The sequence below is a fragment of the Hoplias malabaricus genome, chromosome 4 (genome assembly GCF_029633855.1).
Source record: "Hoplias malabaricus isolate fHopMal1 chromosome 4, fHopMal1.hap1, whole genome shotgun sequence".
Classification (NCBI taxonomy): domain Eukaryota; kingdom Metazoa; phylum Chordata; class Actinopteri; order Characiformes; family Erythrinidae; genus Hoplias; species Hoplias malabaricus.
The window spans coordinates 49,028,891-49,056,884 of NC_089803.1; the positions used below are offsets into that span (position 1 = coordinate 49,028,891).

Below are 27,994 nucleotides of genomic sequence, written 5' to 3' on the forward strand. Positions count from 1 at the left end.
TTCCTTAAAATTAGGGAATATGTCTTAATAATGTGTTTTCTGCAAGGTGGCCTTTTACATAATCTGCCTAATTAACATTTCATAACATTTTCCAACATGGAGCCTGAGGGAGTTGTAAACCTAGAGTCAAAAAACAGACAACTACCAATTGAGGTAAATTGGCAAGATGACAATGGGATATATGGCCAAGATAAACAGCAAAGGAAGCCTTTAGAGAATGGGCTGAAGTGTATTGAACTCAGAGCAAGTGAACGGGTAAAAATTGTTTGAGCTGAACGATGCCAGAATGGAACCAGAATGGAAGCCCCATCCAGTATTTCACGGATTAGTTACATTAGACATGTATCAAATACCTAATAAGAAGATCAGATAATCAAAAGACAGTGGCTGGAATGATGCCTATCTAAAAATCTGTAGCACAAAATTACCACAAAACGGGGAAAAAAGTCAAGTCATAACATTTGATGAGCAGCTCTGCAAAGCAAAGATGCTTCAGTGGCAACACCAGAAACAGTGTGAGGATATGGTTATTCTCTTGGGTGGTTTTCATAAGCAGATTAACTTTTCAAAGATCATTGGACAGCATCTTGCTGATTCTGGACTAAGGGCAAATTCTTGAGGAAAGTGGGGAGTTTGGAAAGAACACAATGAAAGGAAAGGGATGGAACCGTGTAGCCAGTGCACACAAACTTGTTTTTGAAGCACTTTGGAGAATATTGTGGCCAGCCTTTCTGCAATGGGTGGATGATAATAGGCAAAAGCTGCTTTGAGCTGGCAGCGGCACGGTCAGAACACATCAAATGTGGAGAAATTGAAGCAGCTGCAGCATGCTATGAAGACCTTGTGCTGAAAGTTGGAGAGGTTCAGGATAATTTTATTGAGTTTAATAACGCTAATGAAAACAAACCAACCTTTGTCTAACTTCTAGCGAAAATACATGGACTTCATGTCTGTTCTCGTGGCATTCACACGGGTAATGAGATGTGCTGACTGGAAGCTGTACATGACAGCATTCAAGTATATGATGCCCTGGTTTGCTGCATATGATCACACACACTACATAAGATGGGGTGGTCTGTTCATAGCAGACATGAAACATCTTGCACAAAGGGCACCACAAGTCTGTCTGTCTTTGAGGGTGATTTTGTGGCAAAAGTGACCAAACATAGCTTTAAAGGAGTGCCTTTAGATTTGTATCTTGAGCACATCAACACAATTGGAAGGATTGCAGGGGGACTGGCATCACACATAATGAGTCAGCTAGAAACCGTTGGTCCATCACATACAATGAACATGCATCCCTAGCATTGAACTGCCTTCCATCTAGACTCAGAAGGGATAATGATGATGTCATTAAAATTGCTAACCAGTTTCAGAATACCATGTCTTTTAACAGGAGAATTTGTTAGTGTCTCTGACAACTGGTGATCTTACATCAGAAGATATACTGAATGACCTTACCCATGTTGCAGAGTGCGAAAAACAAAATGGTTTCTGAGGTGGTGGAAAAGTGATTGAGCAGCATGACCAAAGACTATCATGACAGCCTCACCCAGTGAAAACCAAAAACATTCTCAACCTTGTACAGTACAGATACCAACTTTAAAAGACTAAAGTATGTGAAGCCCGTCAGGGATATTTTCAGTCATGTCATTGTATCCATGGACAGTGGCAGAGAAGTTAATATTAATTAGCTTCTCCAGAAGGAATGATGTGCAGCCCACTTGTCACTTGCTACAACAAATTTAGTGAATGGACCTACTAACAAAGCTGACTTGGCCACCATACTACAATGTGACACAAGGGAAAAAGAGATAAGTACATCTGTTTTGAGAACTTGCACCATCATTAATGGGATGGCCTTACTAAGAGCAATAGGACAGCTTCCAAATGTATCAGTCTTTGGGGATTATGCTGACAAGTGACTGGTAATCTACATGAGAACACCACTAGAGTAGATCTAGTATTTTATCAGTATCAACAGAACTCCATAAAGGAGGAAAAAGGGCAAAACGCAGCACTACTTTGCAAAACATTTGCACCATTGTTTGTAGAGATGTAAAGATTCCACAATAGCTTTATTGAAATGGATTAAATTCCTATTAAATGAGCTTGGAAGGCACATCCAATCCAAATCAGAAAATTGTGCTGAGTGTGGGATTTCTGGGACAGTCCAGAGAAAGTGCCATCAGCACCTGTGACAGATGTTTCCCACCTACAGGCTACACACGAAAAAGCAGACCCCTGCATATTGCTACATGCATTTGATGCAACAATCAAAGGGTATCAGAGGCTCATCATTCAATGCTGGAACACAGATGTACTGGCATTGCTTCTTGTGTTTGCCCACCAACTCAGTCCAGAAATTTGGATGAAAGCAGGAACAGTCAAGAAACCACACTACATCAGAGCTCATGATATCAAAATGCACACTGAAATTCTTCATAGCCTATTGGCATTTCATGCCATTACCAGATGTGACACTATTAGCCAGTTCACTGGAATAGGAAAAAGGACAGCATGGAAAATGTTCCAGCAGTGCCCTCATCTTCTCCACTATTTTAATGAGTCCAGTCCAGCCACTTTGTCCTTGGTGAAACCATTTATATGCAATCTGTATGACTCAAAATCAAGCAGCAATTCAATCCATTATTGTGACCTATTTCGGAAGGTGAAAACTAAAGTGAGGGCGGCACGGTGGCGCAGCACGTAGTGTGGCAGTCACACAGCTCCAGGGACCTGGAGGTTGTGGGTTCAATTCCTGCTTCTGGTGACTGTCTGTGAGGAGTTTGTTGTGTTCTCCCCGTGTCGGCGTGGGTTTCCTCCGGGTGCTCCGGTCTCCTCCCACAGTCCAAAAACACACGTTGATAAGTTGATTGGTGGCTCAGAAGTCTCCGTAGGTGTGAATGTGTGAGTGTGTGTGTTGCCCTGTGAAGGACTGGCACCCCCTCCAGGGTGTATTCCTGCCTTGTGCCCAATGATTCCAGGTAGGCTCTGGACCCACCATGACCCTGAATTGGATAAGCGGTTACAGATAATGGATGGATGGATGGAAAACTAATGTGGATATGTTACCACCAAAAAAGAATGCTTTGACTCTGCACCTGATGAGGGCCTGCTACCTAACAAAAATATGGAAGCATTCATTAGTGACTCATCCACAGTTGCCCTCATCAACCAGTTGCGGTTGGCACATGAAAGATGGTGTGCTGGTTCACTTTTAACCAAAGAACCTGTCCAGGACAAAGGCTTGGAGCTGAAAACCTGTGGGTGCAAAGAAAGAGGTAGTCAGTGCAGTACCAGGCAGTGTTGATGTTGGAAAAGTGGAATCTACTGTTGTGGGGCATGTGGATGTGCCTGTGCTCCTTGGTGCAAAAACACTCAAAATTGAGTGTTGCCAAACTATGTGTGATTTTATATTTAATTAAGAATGTTCATGGATATTTTGTTTTGTGAACATAATGCTTCACCAAATCAAAAGAGAAAACCTTCCTCTTGTTCCTGACCAGGATTCAGACTGATTACACATAGTCCCTTGGTGCCCTTGATACCATTTAGGTTTGAAGCCCATGTAGTTGTGGAGATACTCAACATTATATGTACACACATCGTGTTAAATTAAAAACCTAAAAATTGACACAAAAATGCTTATAAAAATCCCAAAACAAACTTTCAAACTTGACAACCATGTCAGGATCACGGGGCGGACTGACAGAGGTGGACGCACACGCTAAAACACAGACTTGTAACACCTGAGACCAATAACGAGGGGGCAGGGTTACAAATGAAACACTGACGAGGAGGAGGAACTAAGGCGGGACTAGGGTGGAGACAACAACAACAACAAAGAGCCATGTGCTACGTGAACACATGGTGGGAACAATAGACAAGACAGGGCCAGGGCATGACAAACCACCTTAAAACATTACATCTGGGTCCTAACAACAGCAACAAAAAAGCGTTATCTGCTTGTACTCAAACATAGTAGTAAAAGTGTTAATGGAAGCACTTTTCAAAATTGGACCCAGACTACATCAAACACAGTGACAAATGTGAATAAAATTAACATTTTATAAATATAATACCTATTCAGTGTAAAATTAGTTATTATGGATTTCTCAGTAAAATTCTTACGTCTCCATGAAGATTTATTTAGATAATGAGCAGTTTTATTTTAATCAGTGTCAGTGTCATTTCAAAGCCTTTTTTTCATATTGACATGTTGTATAACAGGGATCTCAAACTCAATTGACCTGTGGGCCACTAGCCAAACAATGTTCTTCAAGTGGGGGCTTGAGTGAAGAAACTGAGTTCTCAGTGCTTGCTACCAGAAACTTGTGCTTCTGCGGACCCAAATGAGCTACATTTGCTTTAAGAGATTTTGCAGTGGACACCCTAATAACAGCTTGGAGATTGTTATCAGTCTGTCTGGATCTGTGTTTTGACTTAGGAGACAAGCCTCCTATGAGCAAAACAAGGGCAACAGTGACAAGGAAAAACTCCCTCAGTGCACGGGGATTTAACCCTCCAAGGAACCAAGACTCATCATCCTTGGTTCGACACTATAGAGCACAACAGAGAACAGAACAGAAGTACAAGTGAACTGATAAGAGATAAATGGGTTATGGTAATGTGAAGGGAAAATATTAGTGATATATGAGTATGAGGAAGGTGGAGGTGGTCAGTGATTCTGTGGGAGGTAAAAGTGGGTGGAGAGTTTATTTGGGATAAAACAGCATCTATGCATGGCCAAACATAATACTGTAGGTCAGACAAGACAGGGTCGTGTACACAAGGTTACACAAAGTCAGGGGCTGGATCAGGGCAACACCTGTAGATGCATGAGAGAGACACGAGAAAGAAAACCAGACAAGGGGGGGGAAAATAAAGGGATTGCTAGGTTCATAGTAAAGCAGGGGCAAAATTGTCCTGCAAAAAAGCTTCCACAGGCCAGGCAAAGAACCCAGCAACAGACAGACAGCATGTGTGTGAGAGAGAGTGCAGTCTGGCTGCCAGAAAGCTAACTAAAAAAGTGTAGCTGTACCTGTACCTATGGTAGCATGACAGGGTTAATACAAAGTAGTGATAATATGAAAACCAGCTCTAACACTAGTAGGGAAAGAGTAAAATGAAAGTGAGTGATTAACCAATCCAAATGAAACCAGCACTGACATCTTTCACAGTTGTTACTGTAATGGGTAATTACAAATTTTTGCTAGGCATTTGTAAAGGCCCTGGTATGTAATTGCTAAAGTTTTACAGATTTACAACATTTGGCCAAAAACCTATTGTATGTGTTTGTGTATGTGTTTTAAAAATACAAGAACTAAACTAAATGTATTCTCACAAGCATTTGCTGTGGTTTTTTTTTCTTAGACACAATGTGAAAGATGTCAACACTGGCTTCATTTGAATTGCCTTAATATTATCATACCTGCAAAAGGTGTCCATTGGTTTTGTGTGCTGTGTCATAAACAAGGCTGAGACTACAGAGGAATACTCTGACCATTGTAAAGGGCCATTGTGGACCTAGGACATTGTCCAAAACAAGTATCAAAATATCTGATCTTATGCGTTAAATAAGGTAGCCTCTGCTTTTCTGGGAATGTCTGATCAATTGAAATTTAATCTTAAAAATGCATCACCATGGGCTAGCAATGGTAAAGTTTACCAAAATAAGAGTTGTAGTGTGTCATGTGGGTTACGCTTAATCAAATTCAACTTGTTTAGAAACAATATTATCAAAGATTCAAAAGCTATTTTGATTCAAAAGAAATTTTTAAAGAAAAATGTATCACCATGGGCCAGCAATGGTTAAATTTACCTAAGTAAGAAGTGTAGTATGTCATGTGGGTTGCACTTGATCAAATACAACTTGTTTTGAAACAATAGCATCAAAGCTTAAAAATCTAGGGTTAGGGTTAGGGTTAGCATACACATTAAAGTGCAAAAGATATGGCTAAGAAAATACAAAATAATACAAAACAATGTCCCTTCATTACAATACAATACAATGCAATACAAGACAATGCAAAACCATAAGTACGGAGGGTGTGAGGGAGAGGGACACTGCAATTTAAAGTGTATTTGTGCTGTAAACGGTAACTGGATGTAAACATGATGTAAACCGGATATGTGTAAAAAGTACACTCATTTTCAGTCCAACAGACAAGTGTTTGCGCAAAGAAGTGTGTGTGTGTGTGTGTGTGTGTGTGCTTCTTCAGTCCAGTCTCAGTCTCTAGGTGTTCAGGAGTCTGATGGCATGTGGGAAGAAGCTGTTACGGAGTCTGGATGTGAGGGCTCGATTGCTTCGATACCTTTTTCCAGACGGCAGTAGGTTGAGGAGTGTGTGTGAAGGGTGTGTGTGATCTCCCACAATGCTGGGTGCTTTGTGGGTGCAGCGAGTGGTGTAGATGTCTGTAATGGAGGGAAGAGACACACCGATAATCTTCTCAGCTGTCCTCACGATCTGCTGGAGGGACTTGTGATCTGCCACAGTGCAGTTTCCAAACCAGACGCAGCTGGTCATGATGCTCTCGATGACTCCTCTGTAGAAAGTGGTGAGAATTGGAAGGGGGAGATGAGCCTTCTTCAGCCTTCGCAGAAAGTAGAGGCATTGCTGGGCTTTCTTTTTGATGTTACTGGTGTTAGTGGACCAGGTGAGATCATCCGCTAGGTAAACACCAAGGAATTTGGTACTCCTGACAATCTCCACAGCAGAGTTGTCGATGTTCAGCGGTGAGTGCTCACCCCTTGTTTTCCTGAAGTCTACAACCATCTCTTTGGTTTTGTCCACATTCAGAGACAGGTTGTTGACTTCACACCAGTCAGTTAGCCACTGCACCTCCTCTCTGTATGCTGACTTGTCGTTCTAACTGATGAGACCCACCATCGTCGTGTCATCAGCGAACTTGATGATATGATTTGAGCTGTGAATCGCTGCACAGTCATGGGTCAGCAATGTGAACAGCAGTGGACTTAGCACGCAGCCCTGGGGGGCTCCAGTGTTCAGTGTGATGGTGCTGGAGGTGTTCCTATTGATCCGGACTGACTGAGGTCTCCCAGTCAGGAAGTCCAGGATCCAGTTGCAGAGAGAAGTGTTAAGGCCCAGTATATTCAGTTTCCCGATCAGGTGCTGAGGAATGATGGTGTTGAATGCTGAGCTGAAGTCTATGAACAGCATTCCGGCATATGTGTCTTTCTTGTCCAGGTGGGTGAGTGCCAGGTGCAGCGTGGTGGATATGGCATCGTCAGTTGAACGGTTAGGACGATACGCAAACTGTAGAGGGTCCAGTGTGGGGGGAAGTAGGGTTTTGATGTGCCTCATGACGAGCCTCTCGAAGCACTTTGTGATGACTGGTGTGAGTGCAATGGGACGATAGTCATTGAGGCAGGACACAGAAGAATTCTTAGGCACAGGGATGATGGTGGTGTTCTTAAAGCATGTTGGAACAATGGCGCTGCTAAGAGAGATGTTGAAGATATCAGTGAAGACATCAGCAAGGTGGTCTGCACATTCTCTGAGCACTCTGCCAGGAATGTTGTCTGGTCCAGCAGCTTTCCGCGGGTCGACTCTGCATAGAGTTTTCCTCACGTCGGCTGCAGTAAAAGACAGCACCTGATCACTGGGAGAAGGGGTGGACTTTCTCACCGTTACGTTGTTCTGTGCCTCAAACCGTGCATAGAAATGGTTCAGCACGTCTGGTAGGGAAGCATCTCCGTCACAAGCAGGTGGTGTAGTCTTGTAGCTGGTAATGCTCTGGATGCCCAGCCAAATGCGGTGAGTGTCTCTACTGCTCTGGAAGTGGCTGTGAATGATCTGGCCGTGTGAACGCTTTGCCTCTCTGATAGCTCTGGAGAGTTTGGCCCTCACTGTTCTCAGGGCCGCCTTATCGCCTAATTTGAAAGCAACGTCTCTAGCCTTCAGCAGCGCACGCACTTCTGCATTCATCCACGGCTTCTGGTTGGAGCGGATGGTGATGGTCTTGGAGATGGTCACATCATCGATGCACTTCTCTATGTAGCTGGTCACTGATGATGCGTACTCAGTACGCATCTGATGATGCGAAACAGTCCTGAAGAGTAGAGATTGCTTCTGATGGCCAGATTTTCACCTCTTTCAGGACAGGTTTCGATCGCCTGATGATGGGTCTGTATGCAGGAATTAGCATAACAGACATGTGATCTGAGTGTCCGAGGTGGGGGCAGAGCTCTGCCCTGTACGCGTCTGGAACGTTTGTGTAAACAAGATCCAGCGTGTTCGCTCCTCTCGTAGCAAAATTCACATACTGGTGGAATTTAGGGAACACTTTCTTGAGATTTGCATGATTAAAATCTCCAGCAACAATAAACAGTCCATCCGGGTGTGTGTTTTGGAAGTCACTTATGGCTTCCTATAATTCCCACAGCGCTTGTTTTGTGTTTGCATCGGGAGGGATATAGGTTGCGATTAAGTAAACAACGGAGAATTCTCAAGGTAAATAAAAAGGTCTACATCTCACAGCCACAAACTCCACTAAAGGTGAACAATAAGCAGAGACCAGCAGAGAGTTCTTACACCATTCATTGTTGATATAGACACATTATCCACCACCGCGAGTCTTACCGCATAGCGCTGGGTCTCTGTCGGCTCGAAATGCGACTAGCCCATCTAGCTGAATGGCGGCGTCGGGAATACTGTCGCTGAGCCATGTCTCCGTAAAAACAAAAACACAGCAGTCTCTGTATTCTCGTCATGCAGTTCGCTGAAGTTTGATATAGTCCAGTTTATTATCCAGCGAGCAGACATTGGAGAGAAAGAGAGAAGGGATAGCTTGCCGGCTCGAGTTAGTTCTTAGCCTAGCATGGATCCCCCCTCGCTTGCTGTGCTTCTGTCTCCTCTCACACCGCTTGCGTCATCTCCTTCCACGGCCGCCGGCATCAGGAAACGTCGAGGCTTCAGGGCTAGGCCTCCGAAGCAAGCGGAGGTTCCGCAGCGTCTCCTGGAGGTCATCGCTGATACTGTATATTTCCTGTTTGCGATATTGAAGCAGTGTCTGGCAGTGATATGTATGTACTGCAGGTGTTCCTGTGTCCATATATTATAAATAAAATGAAAACCAGCTTAGAGCAAACCAGTTTTTTGCCAGTTACTAAATGTGGTACTGTTGCGAATTCCTGGTGTAACAAAAGAAGCCAAAAAATGATATCCATAGCCTTTATTTACTAAACTGTATTTGCTGACATTAAGCCAGAAACATGGACAATTATCGCTGTTCTTGCCCCTGCGCCCAGCTCAGCATTAGGGACCGTCGGACAATTATCAGAAGAAACATACAGCGTTAATTTAATATCCAAATAAATCTATTAATTTTTTCCCTTATTGTACCTAATGATGTAACATCAACTTAGAAATGTACACAATTTTATTCCTTACATAATACTAGGTTTATTTTGGTGAAAAGTGGTGCTTTTTATTTTTTTAATGAATTCAATAACCAAATAAATCTCTTAAACTTTGTTAAGTTATGGGACCAAATGGTATCAAAACAACTTAGAAAACTACAAATATGTGTTCTTTATACACTACAAGGCATATTTTGGTGAATAGTGAAATTTAATTTCTAATCATGTTAATAGCCAAATAAATCTGTGGCTCTTTGGCCATTGGACCTAATGATGTCACACAAAGTTAGAACATAACTTATAACAAGACTTATTTATACATTACAATGCTTATTTTGGTGAAAGATTAAGTAATTTATTTTATAATAATAATAACAACCATATAAATCTATTGATCTCTCACGTTATTGGACCCATGTATAAAAATACAGATATTTATTCTTAACCTACTATAAGATTATTTAATTTATAGCTTATTATTATGATGTAAATAGCCAAATAAATCTACAATTCCCAAAAGGTTGAGACATTGTGCAAAATGTAAACAAAAATAAAATGCAATGATTAGTAATGATTAGATTAGCAATGAAAGTGCAAGACAACATTTTAAAGGTTCAAACTGAGAAAGTTTATGTTTTTGTTTGTTTCTTTTTTTTTGTTTTTGTCCATTTTGAATTTGATGCCAGCAACACATTCCAAAATAGTTGGGACAGGGGCATGTTTCCCCCTGTGTTACGGTCGAAAATATCAGTCTTACAAAATGTTTAGGAGTTGCAGGTTTATTCAAGAGACAAAAAGCAAGGTAAAGAGGAGTCAAAAAAAAAACATGAAGACCGTCCGATAAAAAAAAAAAACATAATCCAATTGGTAAACCGATCAAAAGAATAAACAGAGTCCAAAGCCAAGATTAAAACAAACAAAAAAAAAAAAAGCAAAAAAAAAGGAAAAGCTTATACAAAAACTAATGCTCAGAACTGCAGATTTAGTTCAAACAATACTTCGCAACCTGTGGAACAAAACAGTGAGCTTAAACGTTCTACAAATGATTTGACTAATCAGAGACAGCTGAGGAATCTAAGCTAGAACTCAGGTGAGTGTAACCTCTGGTGGTTTGGAGAAAAACCCACTCAGGCTGGAGACAGAGACCTCTGGTGCATAGAAGGAGAAACTGCTTGGGCTGATGTGACTGTTACATCACACTCTGTAACACTTTGTGAACTGAGGAGACCATAATGACACTTTGAAGGGCACCTATTTATTGTTAAACTGCTGGTGAGCCATGCTGAGGTGAAATATGTCAGCATACTCTAGGTGAAGCAGTGGTAAAAAGACTCCAATAACTCTTACAGGCTGTCTATAATGAGATCTTGTGAGAAACAACTAAACATACACTAGACGTATATAAGATCTCACAAAATGCACTGAAAAAACATTGCATCTATATGCACTACCGTATTATTCGGGGTACGGGTGGATAACATGGGTAGATATTGGCTGACTACTTGTAAATATCTGTTTTCTGCACATTTCTAATGTGTGGCATATATGGAGAGCTATATTCACCTTTCTGTATTTTCTTCAGTATTTTCCGAGACATCATCATAATTTTGACATAATTTTTTTTGTGTTTTTAATACGTGGATGATGGTTATCATTGCTGTATTCAATGTGTGTAATGTGGCTATTTCAACCCTAATAAAATGAATCTAACATTGTTGCTTAACAGTGTACAGTCATAACAGATAATTGAATTATATTACCCCTAATTGTCATCTTATGAAGGGTTGAGGGGTCACAACATATTTTTCACCTTAAATAAAATGGGATGGCACTGAAAAAAAAAGTCAAAACTAAATGTTTTTTCCACTATTCTTATACAGGGAATGTGCTTCACTAACACCTCTCCTCTAGTGGTTCCAACACGAGCTAAGGAGGTCAGTGTTTATTTTACAAAAATCTTTAAACTAAACTTCATTCAATATATATCAGAAAACACAAACTGTATTTTACCAAGCCAAGTACATGATTGCTCCCTTAATACAAGGTAAGATATTATTCACTGCACAACATAAAGTCTTGTTTGCCTGTTCAGCTGAACAGCACTATTCTTTCCAAAACGTTGTACCCTGCTTTACTGGAAAATGAATTCATGAGTCAAGTCAAATTTAATTGTTAAACATATTTTACACTCTGATGGTATCACAAAGCAGCTTTACAAAAATTGAGAATTAAAACAAAAATGAAAAACATATTAAGTCAAGTATATATATAGCACCCTGCGAGGGACTGGTGCCTCCTCCAGGATGTGTTCCTACCTTGTGCCCAGTGATTTCAGGTAGGCTCCACAACCCACCACGACCCTGAATTGGATAAGCGGTTACAGATAATGAATGAATGAATGAATGAATGAATGAATGAATGAGTTTCAGATAATGAATGAATTAATTAATTAATGTAAGATTTCCCACTGACTTGTCCCCAGACCAGCACTAGATCTTCTGTTGTTGACAGTCCAAACAGCCAACAATCATAAACTCGTAAAAGAAAAAGAGACTAGTGTAGTCATTTGAGTGCCATTCAAATAATATGTAGCTTTTTTTTACCTTTTTTTAATAACTATGCTTATTGATTCGCTGAAGGGTTCTTATCTCTGAAGTTGTTTCTGACCACAAAATGAGGGTCCATAAAAGAATAGTGCACACACAAATAAATAACCAATCATTGGTTTTATCAACACAACTAGTTTATTAAATGTACTATCAAATATCGAATATTGATTATGCGTTACCCTAAATACCCTAAATTCTAAAAGGGCTATAGTTTATCTCAGCAATACAACTCAACGCCAAACTCTGAGTTAGGAAATGAAATCAACCAGTGACCTTATTCTCACTGGAGATGAGTGGAGACGATGCGAGCAGAGGACTGGGCTTTCTGGAGCATCTCGTAGATGTTGCCCTTATTGCAATGCAGCAGCAGCCATTCCCCTTTGTCCACTGGTCCTTTGCTCAGAGACACAGCCTCAGAAGATGATCATTCCGAGGGTGCATGTGGCCTTCTCCATCACAGGATCTGCTTCCTTGGGTGAGCCACGGGCACGTCTGTCCTGGGCTGGCAGGCTGTGACCCGGAAGTTCTTGTCAGATCAAAAGTTTAAACTGAGAGAATGTATCATTTTAAGGGGAAAATATGTTGTTTCCAAATTGCATGGCATCAACAAATCCCAAAAAAGTTGGGACAAGGCCATTTTTTTACCACTGTGTGGCATCCCACCTTCTTCTTACAACACACAAAAGATGTCTGGGGACAGAGGAGACCAGTTTTTCAAGTTTAGAAATAGGAATGCTCTCTCATACAGGCCTCTAACTGTTCAATCGTCTTGGGCCTTCTTTGTCGCACCATCCTCTTTATGATGTGCCAAATGTTCTCTATAGGTGAAACATCTGGACTGCAGGCTGGCCATTTCAGTACCCGGATCCTTCTCCTACGTAGCCATGATGTTGTGATTGCTGCAGAATGTGGTCTAGCATTATCTTGTTGAAAAATGCAGGGTCTTCCCTGAAAGAGATGACGTCTAGATGGGAGCATATGTTGTTCTAGAACCTGAACATAGTTCTCTGCATTAATGCTGCCTTTCCAGACAAGCAAGCTGCCCATGCCACAATCACTCATGTAACCCCATACCATCAGTGATGCAGGCTTCTGAACAGAGCCTTGATAACAACTTGGGTTATCCTTGCCCTCTCTGGTCCAGATGACATGCCATCCTAGTGTTCCATAAAAAACTTCAAATCATGACTCATCTGACCACAGAACAGTCTTCCATTTTGCCACACTCCATTTTAAAAGACCCCTGGCCCAGTGCAAATGTCTGAACTTGTGGAGCTTGCTTAGAAATGGCTTCCTCTTTGCACTGTAGAGTTTCAGCTGGCAACAGCGGATGGCACGGTGGATTGTGTTCACTGACAATGCTTTCTGGAAGTATTCCTGAGCTCATTCTGTTATTTCCTTGATAGTGGCATTCCTGTTTGAGGTGCAGTGACGTTTAAGGGCTTGGAGATCACGAGCATCCAGTAGAGTTTTACGGCCTTGACCCTTACGCACAGCAATTGATCCAGATTATCTGAATCTTTTGATGATGTTATGCATAGTTGATGATGATAACTTAAAAGTCTTTGCTATTTTACGCTGGGTAACAACATTCTGGTATCTTTCTGTGCAACAATGGTGGAATTGGTGATCCTCTTACCATCTTGGCTTCAGAGAGACACACTGAGAAGCTCTTTTTATACCCAATCATGTTGTTAATTGACCTAATTAGTGTTAACTGGTCTTCCATCTGTTCGTTATATGCTCAATTTCCTTTTTCCAGCCACTTGTCCCAACTTTTTTTTTTTGATTTGATTTTTGATTGATTGACACTGTGAAATTTTGAATCAACATATTTTTCCTTTAAAATGTTACATTTACTCAGATAAAACTTTTGATCTGTCATCTATGTTCTATTACAAATAAAATATTGACATTTGCCATCTCCACATCATTGAATTCAGTTTTTATTCACAATTTGTTTAGCGTCCCAACTTTTTTGGAATCCGGTTTGTAATTATTATTTTATTAATTATTAATTATTTAATTGATTTTGGTAAACTCCATTTTTGGGAGCCATTAAATAATATGTCTTTACCTGTCCAATTTTAGCTTAGACAAGTAGGTCATCATGTTAGATGACTTTACATATTATATAGCAGAATTAGCTAGAATTAATTATTATTAATGAATTATGCTCATTGACCTACTGTTGGTTCTTGGCTCTGAAATTGAATCTGAACTAGAAAGAATAATTCTGTACAAGAAAAGGATTGATTTTATCACACAACTGGTTTATTGATTGTTATATCAAGTAATGAGTATGAGAGACATTCATATAATGAAATGGATTACAGCGATACATGAGGGAGCAGGGAGATTAATATATGAGGGAATTTCTCTATGATAATTACCCTAAATTCTAGAAAGGCTATTGTTTATCCCAGCAAGCTTTCAGCACCAACCTCGTGAGCCATGAAAGAAATGAAACCATGTGACCTTACGTATCCCGGGAGATACTGGAGACTGGAGATAGCTGGGAGTATGTTGCTGATGTGCTGTGTTTTCCGGTGCGGCTTCCTGGAGCACTGCAGCCGTGGGCCTTGTAGAGCTGCAGCCACTGGCATTCCTTTTCTCACCCTTTTTAGAGACATGGCAACCCTTCCATCAGAGCTGGTGGCGTTCTGAAGTTCTCTGTGGGGATTCTCCGTCATCGCTGATCTGCTGCCTTGTGAGACAAGTCCATGCAAGTCTCTCCTTGGCAGGTCTCTCCTCATCTCAGAAAGTCATTCTGAGGGTGCGTGTGGCTGTCTTCTCCGCCACTGGTTCAGAAGCTGTCATCACTTTGAGGGTCAGAGGTCTCCTTCATGCTATGGGTTGCATAGAATTTTGCTGGAATAAACTACAGCCCTTTTTTACTATAGTTTCTACTAGAGATAAAATTAAAATAGAACTTCTGTTCTATCTGGACCACACTTGAGGGGCCCAAGACTATTGAAGAAAGCCATGAGAGCCTGATGACTGCAGAGGAATCTGCAGGGTCATTTCAAAACCAGAGTCATTTCTCTCTTTATCCTTGAAAAAGGCTTAAAAGAGAAAACGTGTGAAGTGAAGTGAAGTGAAGGGCTTCTTCTTTCTCTCTCTTTCCCTCTCGAGATTTCGCGCCACTGGGCTTTTAACCAAGAGTTTAAAAGCCCAGTTTTAAACAAGAGTTTTTTTAAGAGTTTTAAACAAGAGTTCAGAAAACCCGCCTTGAACACCTGATTTATCCTCAGAGATTTTATTTTTTGGAGCCTCTCTTGCCCCTGATTGGCTGTTTCCTGTACCTTGGTAGTGACATCACATAAAATGTATGACCCTTGACAAGACAAAGACGATTCGTGTTGAATGACCATCCCAAGATTTTGAATCATACTTTTGCGAAATAAAAATTATATGTTAACACATCATTAAGACAAACCATGTTTTACATAATTCTTAACCAAATAACGCACAGAGCATGTGGCTACCTTGGTTCCTACATAAGTTCATATAAAAAGGTGATTTAAAACATATATAAATTAATTCCGCCCGTTTTGATTTGTCTAAAAGGGAATTCATTTCACACAGTGGTACACATAGGCAACTTGTTCATCAGGTAAACCAAGGAATCAAGGAATGTGTAATTGTTTTGTTTAACAATCTTTCAAAATGTGTGAGAAGACAGTTTTAATCAAGGTAGAGTCTGTGTGTCTCTCTGCATTCTGCATTTGAGAAGAGTTGCATGACCCTCCAAGACCCTGTGTCGTAAACTGTCCGTAAAAGGGCCTATAGTGTCATTTTTATGATTCTCTGACACAGATCTTTAGGCACAAATTTGGGGCCAGTTCTTGCTGAAAAGCTTATCTCAGATTCCAATCTTGGCTTGGTGTGGCTTGGAGATGTCTCTGAAAACCAGCTAAAGTCTGGGTATTAAAATCAAATCATAAAGTCAAATTTCTTATTAGAAATTATTACACATTCATCATATCACACTACAGCATTATTGGTCAGTGGCATGAATTCATGAGTCAAAATTCACAGACACAAACCCAGTGTGACCACAGCTTTATATGTCCCTCTTAACTTTAAAAAAATGGCGCCGACGACAGTGGCAGCATCTCGAGGTAGCTCCGTCTCCGCTTGTTTTTTCTAAGTCTTTGTTTACTTTTTTATCTTGAAACTTTTTGGTTACACACCTTGAGGAGTGTTTTATTATATCCTGTGGATATGGACCGATCACAACGACCCAGCGACAGCAAACTTGTGTACACAAGGAATCAGCTGATTGCACTACGGAAGAACGCTGGCAGAGTTAACGTAAACATCCCGGAGGAGCTATGGCGCTTTAGAGGGTGCCGTGCGGGGATTAAAGTGAAGACAAGGCGGCGGGAGAAGAAGTGGAGATACAAGCCCGCAGTTCCTTCGATGGTTATGGGAAACGTGAACTCTCTGGCTAACAAGTCTGACGAACTGGCTGCCTTGGTAAGAAACCAAAAGTTATACAGAGAGTGTAGCCTGCTATGCTTTACGGAGACATGGCTAACTAGCCAAATCCCCACTGTTAACGTTGAGCTTCCCGGCTTCAGTGTGGCTCGCTTGGACAGAGACTGTAAACTTTCTGACAAGAAGAAGGGAGGTGGACTGGTGATGTACATTAACAACAGATGGTGCAATCCCAGACATGTTACAGTGAAGGAGACTGTATGCTGTAAGGATGTGGAGTTACTGGCGGTCAGTCTTCGACCGTACTACATGCCGAGAGAATTCTCGCACGCCATTGTGGTGTGTGTTTATGTTCCGCCGCGTGCTCTTCCGGACAGAGCGTGTGACGTCATCCACTCAATAATCGCTAGGCTGCAAACTCAACATACTGATGCATTTTTTGCGATCTCGGGCGACTTCAATCACATAACACTGGACTCCACTCTCACGAATTTCTACCAGTTTGTCAACTGCCCTACTCAAAAAAACAGAACAATAGACCTCATGTACGCAAATTTGAGGGATGCATACAGTGCCACGCCACTCCCCCCGCTGGGGAAGTCAGACCACAACCTCATTCATCTACAGCCAATGTACAAGCCCAAAGTACAGAGGCTACCAGCCACCACACGCACCTTCAGGAAATGGACACCTGAAGCAGGTGAGGCTCTGAGAGACTGCTTCGGATCCACAGACTGGAGTGTGCTGCAGAGTGGGGAGGACTTAGAGGAGGTCACACACTGCACTACGGACTACCTGAACTTCTGTATGGACATTGTTGTTCCCACGAGAACTGTACGCTGCTTTCCCAACAACAAGCCTTGGATTACCAGCAATGTCAAGGCCCTTCTCAATAGGAAGAAAATGGCGTTTAGAGAGGGAGACATGGCAGAGCTGAGGCGCGTACAAGGGGAACTCAAAGTTAAGCTGAAAGTGGCTAAGGAGGACTACAGAAAGAAGGTGGAACAGAAGCTGCAGGAGAACAACATGAGGGAGGTTTGGGATGGTATGAAGACCATCACTGGCCTCAAAAAGAGCAGCAGTTCTGTGGAGGGGGATCTAGACATGGCGAATCAGCTGAACCAGTTCTACTGCAGGTTTCACCGCCCTGATCCGGATCCAGCTCCGATGGCAGTGGTATGCCAGCCACCCCTTACTGACTCGGACACTGCTCTTGTGTGCTTGCCCGACCAACCAACACCTCCTCACAGGCTGCCGGGCCGGACAGACTGTGTCCAAGGCTGCTCAAGGCCTGTGCTGCTGAACTGGGTGAGCCACTGAAGCACATCTTCAACCTGAGTCTCCGTCTTGGACGAGTTCCAACACTGTGGAAGACATCATGTCTCACCCCTGTCCCTAAGAAGCCACACCCGAGTGAATTTAACGACTACAGGCCTGTGGCTCTAACATCACATGTGATGAAGACAATGGAGAGACTGGTCTTATGCATACTGAGACCCCAGGTACGCCATGCACTGGACCCACTACAGTTTGCATACCAGGAGAAAGTGGGCGTGGAGGATGCCATCACTTATCTCCTACACAGGACACATTCACACCTGGACAAGGGGAACAGTGCTGTGAGAATCATGTTCTTTGACTTCTCAAGCGCTTTCAACACCATCCAACCTCTCAGACTGGGAGACAAGCTCCAACAGATGGGTGTGGACGCTCACCTGGTAACCTGGATTACAGATTATCTGTTAGAGCGGCCACAGTACGTGAGATTGAAGAACTGTCTCTCCGACACTATGATCTGCAGCACAGGAGCTCCGCAAGGAACTGTGCTCTCACCAGTCCTGTTCACCCTGTACACATCTGACTTCTGCTACAACACTGAGTCGTGCCACATGCAGAAGTTCTCTGATGATACTGCGATTGTGGGGTGTATCAGGAACGAGCAGGAGGAGGAGTACAGGAGCCTGGTGGAGGTCTTTGTGCAATGGTGCAAACTGAACCACCTCCAACTGAACACTTCAAAGACCAAGGAGATGGTGGTGGACTTCCGCAGGTCAAAGCCTGTCCTGCTACCAGTCACCATCGATGGGGTCGACGTGGAGGTGGTGGACACCTATAAGTATCTGGGCTTACACCTAGACAATAAACTGGACTGGTCAGCCAACACTGAAGCACTCTACAAGAAAGGGCAGAGCAGGCTGTACTTCCTGAGGAGGTTGGGGTCCTTCAATGTCTGCAGTAAGCTCCTCAGGATGTTTTACCAGACTGTTGTTGCCAGTGTCCTCTTTTATGCTGTGGTATGCTGGGGAGGAAGCATAAAGAAGAGGGATGCTGGGCGACTAGACAGGCTGGTTAAGAAAGCTGGCTCTGTGGTGGGGGCTGAACTGGAGTGCATCACTTCCATATCAAACAAGAGGACCCTGAACAAACTGATTAGCATCTTGGACAATGAGTGCCATCCACTCCACAGTATCATAACCAAGCAGAAGAGCTTGATCAGCTGGAGACTTCGCTCACTGCTAGGCTCAACTGACAGACTGAGGAAGTCATTTGTCCCCAGGGCTATTGAGCTGTTCAATGCTTCACTAAAGGGGAGAGGAGAGTTGGACTTCTCTGCATAGTCTGTCTGTCTATCCAACACCACCACCACCTCCACCTCCTCCATATTGCACATGTGTACCTAACTGGACAATAGACAGGTCAACCACTGGACAAGTCAACCAACTCATCTACCTCATGTGTACCTTAATCTGACAGCTACAATAGTAGGTGTATACTTAATACAGGTACATTGCACTAAATTGCCTTGCACTATTTTATTTAATATATTTATTTCTAATTCTGAAACTGCACTGTTATTGCACTGTACTTATATTGCACATTGCATAGCCATTGCATTATCCACACCTTTTCAACTTTTAAATCATATGCTGCACTAAAGAGATCATCCCCAGCTGCTCACAGTATCACAGATTCTTGCCAGGCTATGTTTGATTACTCTGACGATTGGTTGATTGATTATTCTTAAGCACACTGTCAACTTCTTGGGTATTTTTTTTTTTTTTTTTTTTTTAACTCTATTAGTCCATTGCTGTTTAGTGATTCGTGTATGTGATGTCTAAGTCTGTAAGCTACTGAGACCTTGAATTTCCCCTGGGGATCAATAAAGTATCTATCTATCTATCTATCTATCTATCTATCTATCTATCTATCTAACTAGCTAGCGAACCACTGTAGATACATTATGCAGGTATAACCTAAACGTGATAACTGAAGCAGCCATGATTTATCGTGATCAACGTGCATGGTCTTGGACATCAACCTGTCGATCGCAATCATTGGTTGGCCACTGTGTTAGAGTAAAATAATAGACTCTTTTGGAATCATCTTCTTGTCACTGCTTTCATTTGGGAGACAAGAGACACTGGCATGTAGTGTAAATAAACAGTGCAATTTGTATTGGGAGAATTTAAACAAAACAGCTACACAATCAGGTTTACACTGACTATAAAATAGAGAAAAGCAAAGTCTTATATGGATCATTCAGACTAAGATACATTATCCTGTGCAGCACTGTTTTATAGCCAAAGCATTTCTTTGTAATTATATGTTTATACTTTTATTTTTATTCCTCTATTCTTATTACAGTTTTTCTTAATTGCTAAAACACCAAACTCTTTTGTCTGAATCAAATTCTCAGTGTCCTAAACCCATTTGTTGAAATTGTCACCCATTTGACAGAACCTTAAGCATTTTTCACCTATTAAGACACAATTTGCAAACGTATTCTTACCCACTAAAACATATTTGCACTGGTAGCAAAAGGTAGCAAAAGTGAAACTCAAATAAAGCACCAGTGTCACATCTTAAACACAGCCACTCTAAACTGATCACACATGTGACAAATGATGTGAAGAAACCAATATATGCCAGTACAAGGGTCCCAGTACAAGGGTCCCAGTCTCAGAAGTTTTACTTTCGATAGAAACAGAGAGGCAGAATAAGGGGAAGAGGTTGAAGAAGAGGAAGAAGAAGAGGAACGAGACAAAGTATGATAATTTCAGATGAAATACGGGCAACCATCATTGACCACGTTCTTGTCCATGGATTGAGTATGAGGGAAGCAGGACTTCGAGTTCAGCCCAACCTGAGTAGATTCACAGTGTCCACCATAGTGGACATCCTGTCTATGTCATTGTGTGGGACAATGTGAGTTTTCACAATGTTGTCCAGGTCAGACAGTGGTTCAATATCAACCAAGATTTCCTAAATGTTTTTCTTCCACCATGCTCCCCTTTCCTCAACCCAACAGAGGAGTTCTTCTCTTCATGGTGTTGGAAGGTTTATGACCGGCATCTCTAACCCAGGGAAAATCTCTTGCAGGCCATGGAACTAGCCTGTAATGACATAGGGTGGATACATGCCAAGCATGGATCCGGCATACTATGTTGGTATGGTGGTTATTTCCCATGCTGCCTGGCCAGGGAGAATGTGGCCTGTAATGTAGATTAAGTCCTGTGGCATGACCCAGCACATCAACATAATGCTGCACTAGAGTAGATATTGTATGCACTTCTGTTATAATGTATAATGTATTGTATATTACACAGTACATAATTACTTATTTTTGTTAAACGAGTTTTGTTTTGAAACTGTATTTTCCTTTGTGGACAATAAAGATTATTTCTACAGCTTCATGATCTGATCATTGTGTTTTCCTTTTTTCTGTGTTGTGTGTAATGACTGTTCAGTTCTGTTTTTCATTGTGATTGACTCGAGGCCTGATTTGACAACATTGTTTGATTTTGAGCACCGCTTGGACTGTTTTGAGGCAATAGTTTGGTTTTGCAGGAAGAGTCAGAGGTTTTGTGAATTTAGTGTGTGAATTGGGTTTTGTGTTTACAGCTTGGAGAAATGGATGCATGGTTTCAGGAAATGTGTCTTGGCAATTGAGAAAAACTGTAAAGATTATTTCTACAGTTTCAAGATCTAATCACTGTGTTTTCTTTTTTTCTGAGTTGTGTGTAATGACTGTTCAGTGCTGTTTTTCATTTTGATTGACTCGAGGCCTGATTTGACAACATTGTTTGGTTTGGAGCACCGCTTGGACAGTTTTGAGGCAATAACTTGGTTTTGCTCCTGCAGTCAGAGGTTTTGTGAATTTAGTGTCTGATTTGGGTTTTGTGTTTACAGTTTGGAGAAATGGTTGCATGGTTTCAGGAAAAGTGTCTTGGTAATTGAGAAAAACTCTAAAACAAGCAAAACAACTGTTCTCTCTAAACTTTGCTAAACATATATACTGATTGTTCTCAGATTGTTGCAGTCATGTTTTCTGTCCTGTTTTCTGCAATGATTCATATTTCATCTTATGTGCTTTTTATAGGCCTTGTTTTGTTTTTTCCAGTATTCTCTCTTGTCTCTGCCCTAGTCATGCCTTGTAATAAGTGTCCTGTGCCTTCCCAAGTGTTCCTTGTCTGTGGTCATGTGTATATATACATTATACAAATACATATATATTATACAAAATTCATTTAGAATTTAGAATAAAAAGACATTTTTGTTTACAACAAATCCAAATGGCTGTATTCTGTTTGTACCTGTCCTAGTTATATTTAGATGACTCTGGTTTGTGTTTTGTATGTCCTACCCATGTTTATGTTCAGAGTATGTGTTATGTTTGATTTTGTTTTAGATAAAAAATTTCTTGCATTTTTTTGTCCAACTCTCCATCTCCCTGCACAATTGTGACAGAAATCCAGACCGACAGTGGGTGTTACACAGAATCTGTGGGGCAGGTGTGCTATATGTCAGACTCCCTTCATTTCAGGCACACGTGATGTGTATGTGCAGAAGGAACCAGCACCCTCCACAACCCAAAGCTGTAGAAGTCAGTAAAAGCAACGTGCTGAAGCCTCCCCCTAGCAGGACTGCCCCATCAAGGCTGGAGAAATTGTTGAGGGGGAGTTGAGGGTTGGTGCTGTTTGTGTCAAGCCTCAGGATAGAAGAGGTGAGGCTAACAGGGGCGCATGTCATGAGAACCCTTGGTCAAAGGACTTCTGGGATTTCTTCATGTGTGCACACTGTGCTTTCTGATTCCTCAACAGAATCAGCACCTGTTCCTCAAGTATCTTTGGATGCCTCCTGCCTCCATGGACCTCATTGCAGGACTGCCTGCTGCCCTCGTTCCAGAGATTACGGCACCCAAGGCTGCTTCTGCTCCAGTTTTGGCAGTTCTGGCCACTTCTGCTCTGGTGTGGCAGTCTGGCTGTTTCTGTCTAGTATTGCCAGTCTCAGCCGCTTCTGCTCTTGTCCTTGGCTCCTGAGGCTGCTTCAGTGTTGGCTATCCTATTCTCTTCTGCTTCAATGTCAGTGGCCCCAGCCACTTCTGCTCCTGTGTCGTTACCTTTTGCCTCTCATGTTCATGAGTCAGCCCCAAGGACTGAAATCGGCTGACTCCCAGAACTTTGCCAGGCTGGTTTCTCAGACTTTGCAATAGACGTATACCAGTCCTGCACACTTACCTATGTTTATATTAGGTCCTTTGTCTGTCTCTGTCTGTAGCCCTCTGCCTGTTTCTAGTTCAGTCTCTGTCCCTGTTCCTGTCACTGTGTTTGTATCAGTCCTTGTTAATGTTATGGTCTCTGTTCCTCCATTCAGTCCTGTCCAGTCATCTGTTCTGTTCAATGTCCAGTCAGCTGTTCTGTTTCCTTTCAGTTTCTCCTGTCAACCATGTGTTCAGTCTCCTCTCCTGTCTCCATTCCAGTCTAATGTTTTACCTCCTGTTCAGTCTAATGTTTCTGCTCCCATCCTGTCAAGTTCAGTCTCCATCCCAGTCTCCTGTCCTGTCTCCAGTCCTGTCCCTGTTCCAGTCCAGCGTTTTGTCCCCCGTCCAGTCTCCTTTTCCTGCCTCTGTCTTGTCCTAAGTCTAGTTTTGTTTTTAGTCCCCTGCCCATGGTTTTGCCCTGTCTTATATTTGTCTTTTGATTTTGCAATAGGTTTTCTGTTCCTTGTCTGTGCCCATGTGTGTATATATCCTCTAGGTTTCAGTGCTACCTTTTTGGTCTGGTCTTGTGTGTAGATCTATGTTTCTGTGTCTAAGTGTTTCACGTATGGCTACACTGGCTCATGGTTGTACTCTGGTTTGTTTGGTTTTGTTGTAAATAAAAACTTGTCTTCCTGCACAATCATAACTGTTGCATTTCAATTCATTTAAATGTTCTGAAATGAACTGGCTCTATGTAATATATATAATATATACATATACTATTTCCTTTTAGAGGTAAAAAGAACAGCCCTCTACTGGCTGCAAGTAAATCAAAGAACTTCAATTTACCCAGACTTAATAATTTGGCTGCTAATACAACGGGTGGTAATGTCACTGCCTTTGCTGTCATTATTAATATTTATTATCTTTCTGGTCAAATGTGTTTTTGCATTCTCCACTTAGTGCACTGTGGGGACCAACCCTATTAGTTTAGCAGCTCCTGCTAAGAATGGAGACAGCTTTGTTCTGGATATGGCAACCTCCGCTGTTGCCCTTGGAAAAGTATGTGCGGACACATGCACACACATACACACACATGGACACACACAAAATAAGTATCATTAATGTGTTTCTCTCTCTCACTCTCTCTTTTTCACCATCTCTCTTGTTTCTCTATTTCTCTCTGAAGGTGGAGCTTCATGCACGGAATGGTATGTCTATCCCTGAGGGCTGGGGATGTGATGCAGAAGGTCGTTTCGTCACTGATCCCAGGGCTATGTTGTCTGGAGGGGGACTGGTGCCTTTGGGAGGGAGTGAGACCACAGGTCTTTTCTGATATTCTCAGACACTTACTCTGTGAAATACCACAAAGCACATTTGGACTCCAAAAATATCACACAGCTATTAGCTATTAGCACCGCGACCCTGAAATGGAGAAGCGGAAAAAAATGTATGTATGTATGTATGTATGTATTAGCTATTAGCCCGATAAATATTAGCTTGTTATCCATGTTGTTTTGTGTGGTTATAGAGCAGATCTTACAACACAAATTTTGGTTCAGCCATTATCTATGGTCTTTACTCATCAGTGCCGCACTGTGGCTTCCACATGTTTTACATCTGAATCAGGGTGAATTATTTACACATCATGACCACCCCGCACCCGGCCGGTCTAGAAGAGGCATTTGCGCTGAATTACTGACTGACAGACACCTAATATTGAAACACACATGTGCGAATAGGAACTGTTAATTCAGCCATATTTAACAGAAAAAACTTAAGGTGGCACCACTTCACTGTCTTTTGTTGGTTCAGCCATATTTCACATTCCATTTCGTGATCTCCATCCAGCACGGTGAGCAGCTCAGTGTTTTACTGGAGCCTCGAACAGAAATGTGTTGAACATTGTTGAGGTAATATTTATCACAGTCTCTTCATTATGTTTGGAGAAGGTTTCTGTCACACAGCCTTTTGTATTCTACTATATATTTAACAAACAAAGTCATCTTGTCTGTCCCAATAATGACACAAATACACAGACACATATCACAGCTACTGACTAAATTACATCCGCACAGAATTTTGTTTAACTTTACACGAAAACAGACAAAATCTCCGGATTGTTAAAGCCAGAACACCAGAGTAAGGTGTTACTCAAAATAAACGGGGCAGTGAATTAGTTACAGCATTGTTTTATCAGTAAGACTCTTATAGAAATGTAAGCACCAAAGCATCTCCAGTCATCTTCCAATGACAAGTGTATGTATTTTGGGCTTTCCTGTTTTTGAAATGCCAGAAAAACTTCTGTGACAATGGCTGTATGGCTAATGGCAGTCCAGTAATTTTTTTTTAAAAATCAGTATAGCATATGAACTTACGTCACCCTAAAGTCCATGACCTGAAAAAAGATTTTAAAAATAGTGCTTGCCATACTGCAACATGATAAAGTTGAAATCTACTTTTCAATAAGCCTTCTAGGATTAGAGACAATATGTCCACTTGCTGTTTTGGTTGGCAGACTTGGAAGCTCTGTAGGACTGACATTTCTTTGCTGTGTTTTGTTTTGAATGTCCATTTCATGTTTATCCTTTGTGCTTTCACACACACTTTGTTGTGTCACATTTTAATTGTCCATGCCTTTAGATGTGTTACCATTTCCTTTTGATTGCAACAAAAACTTTCTGTTCCTTCTATACACCTGTCCACCTGTACATCTACGATGTAGGATCCTGGCTGATCTAAAATTCCAGTTACCTGGGCTGGATTCCATGCACAGTCACAGCCATTTTATGATATTGTCACCAATCTGAAATTTCTGATGTGCTTCCTTGATTTAATTATCGTTTTTGTTTCTGTTGTCTAGTTTACAACAACTGCTGGAGTGTGTTACTGACCATGTGAGGTTTCAACATTTGTGATGTTGTTGCAAGTCTTGTCCTAACATGTCAACCCATTAACAGGTGGGCTGATAATGCTCTGATGTCCTCTAAAGTTGTTCTCAGACTCAGCAAAGACAGATATAGATCTTTTATAGCATGAGTTTAACATTCTGTACACCTCTTTCAAACTCTTTTGCAAAGGCCTGGAATTCACAAGAGCTGAACTGTGGTCCATTATCTGAAATCACTCTTTCAGGAACTATGTCTAATGAATTGTGTCTTAAGATCACATTAAGAGTCTCTGTATTCTGGCTAGAGCACTGCTCAATGGCCTTTTCATTATTGATTCAAGTGCTTTGTGGACACCACATTGACCTCCATACATGTACTGATGGAAACGTTCTGTCCCAAACACAATTTCCAGCATCATTTCTTTCTATTTGCGAATTGCGCTGTTCAGTTTCAGTCAATGCACATGATGCATATGCAGCTGCCTTGTCACCTTGCAGTAGGGCCAACCCAAATCAGTTTTTGGAAGCATAAACTGACAGCTTTACAGGTAATCTTACATTACAGTATATGAGCAAAAGAGCTTCATTGAGCATTGTTTTCAGTTTGTTCCCACTGCCATGTAACAACATCCCTGGCAAGACTATGTAATGGTTTAGTGTGTTGTGACATGCTTGGAATGAATTTGGCAAGGTATGTGACGATACCCAGAAATTGCTCTACAAATTGCTCTGTTGTTTGCCTTTCTTTCACAGCCTGGTTTCTTTTGAGAATATATGACCCATGTATTGATTTCCTCCCACCTTACACTTTTCTTTATTCAGTTTGAAATTCTTGGATCATGCACTCTTCAGTACTTGTCTCAATCTGCAATTACGCTGTCCTTAGTCTCACTTTAGATCAAAAGGTCATCTATATGTTTCAATGCCTTCAATTCCTTCAAACAGCTGTCTCACTGTCCTGTGAAATACTTCTGGAGTTGAATGAATTCCAAAAGCAAGTCGGAGGAATCAATAGCGACCAAAAGGATTACTGAGCGTACAGAGGCAAGAGATGGCTTCATCTAATTTCAGTTGCCAAAACCCTAAACTTGCATATTGTACCATAAAGAATTACATTGGCTTGCACACCGGTATCCAGTTTGTAATTGATAGGCTTACGCTACATTTCTGTTTTCACTGTCCATTCATCTGTTTGTGACTGTGTCTTTGCATGCACAACTCCAATGAACAGACTTGCTTTCTGATCTGTGACCTCATCATCTACTGCATGCACTTTCCATGATCTACACATTCTGGCAAAATGGTTCATCTTCTTGCAATTTTTGCACTATTTGCCATAAGCAGGGCATTTAGGTGATGCATGCTCAGTTCCACATAGTTTGCAATTAAACATACTTGCTTTGTCTTTCTGACTCACATTCGTTTAATTTGGCTGATATTTTTCATGTGTCTGCTTATGTTAAAACGCATCTATGTGGTTATTTTCTCATGCAGAGGCATGCGCATTGTGATCTCATCATGGATCTGTTTAATCAGTGTTTAATAGTTTCTGCCACAAGGCAAAGCTGAGTTGCTTTTTCAAGGGTAATGTCAGCTTCTCATAACATACTTTCCCTCATTGTATCAAATATGATTCCACAGACAACTTGATCTCTGATAAGGTATTCTTGCAATTTTCCAAATTATCATGACTTTGCTCTTAGCTTTAACTGCCTCTTTGCTGGCTGCATAAAGAAATAGTGCGGACTGTACCTTGGCTGGCTTGTTAGCACTTCCAGTAGATGCTAAATACAGCCCAAACATCTGAATATCTCCAGTATTCTGAAAGGTTCTGGTGCAGTAAGTCAAGTCCTGGAGGTGTCTTAAGTCCTTCCATGCTTACAACACTTGTTTGTCTTATTAATTTATTTCTGACACCATATTTTGATGTGTCTTTATAGAGCAGATCTCACCATGCCACATTAGGTTCAGCCATTCTCTGAGAGAATCATGTAGGGCATTCATTGCAAGAGAGAGAGAGTGCAATAGGGGCATTCCAAAACACTTAACGTGGCTGGCTGGGTGAAGCGGCTGACAGCTGTGACCGAGCTTGGCTATCGCTGAGGGTTCGCCCAGCAGCTCCAAGGGGATTATACAAGAAGCCATGAGGGTAGCCCTGCCCACTGCTAATCAGCAGATATTTGTATG

At 41.6% G+C, this 27,994-nt stretch overlaps 1 protein-coding gene across 4 annotated transcripts in view; it reads left to right on the forward strand.

The window, feature by feature from the left end:
* The window catches only part of LOC136695447 (uncharacterized oxidoreductase YjmC-like), a 51,470-nt gene that overhangs the window by 13,901 nt on the left and 9,575 nt on the right, over positions 1-27,994 (forward strand). For 2 of the 4 annotated variants that reach the window (XM_066669524.1, XM_066669526.1), the window contains exons 5-7: positions 11,265-11,318; positions 23,881-23,979; positions 24,107-24,242. In XM_066669524.1, the coding sequence (XP_066525621.1) occupies positions 11,265-11,318; positions 23,881-23,979; positions 24,107-24,242 (289 nt within the window). The remainder of the gene's footprint in view (positions 1-11,264; positions 11,319-23,880; positions 23,980-24,106; positions 24,243-27,994) is intronic. The other 2 variants (XM_066669525.1, XM_066669527.1) reach the window with 2 other exon arrangements.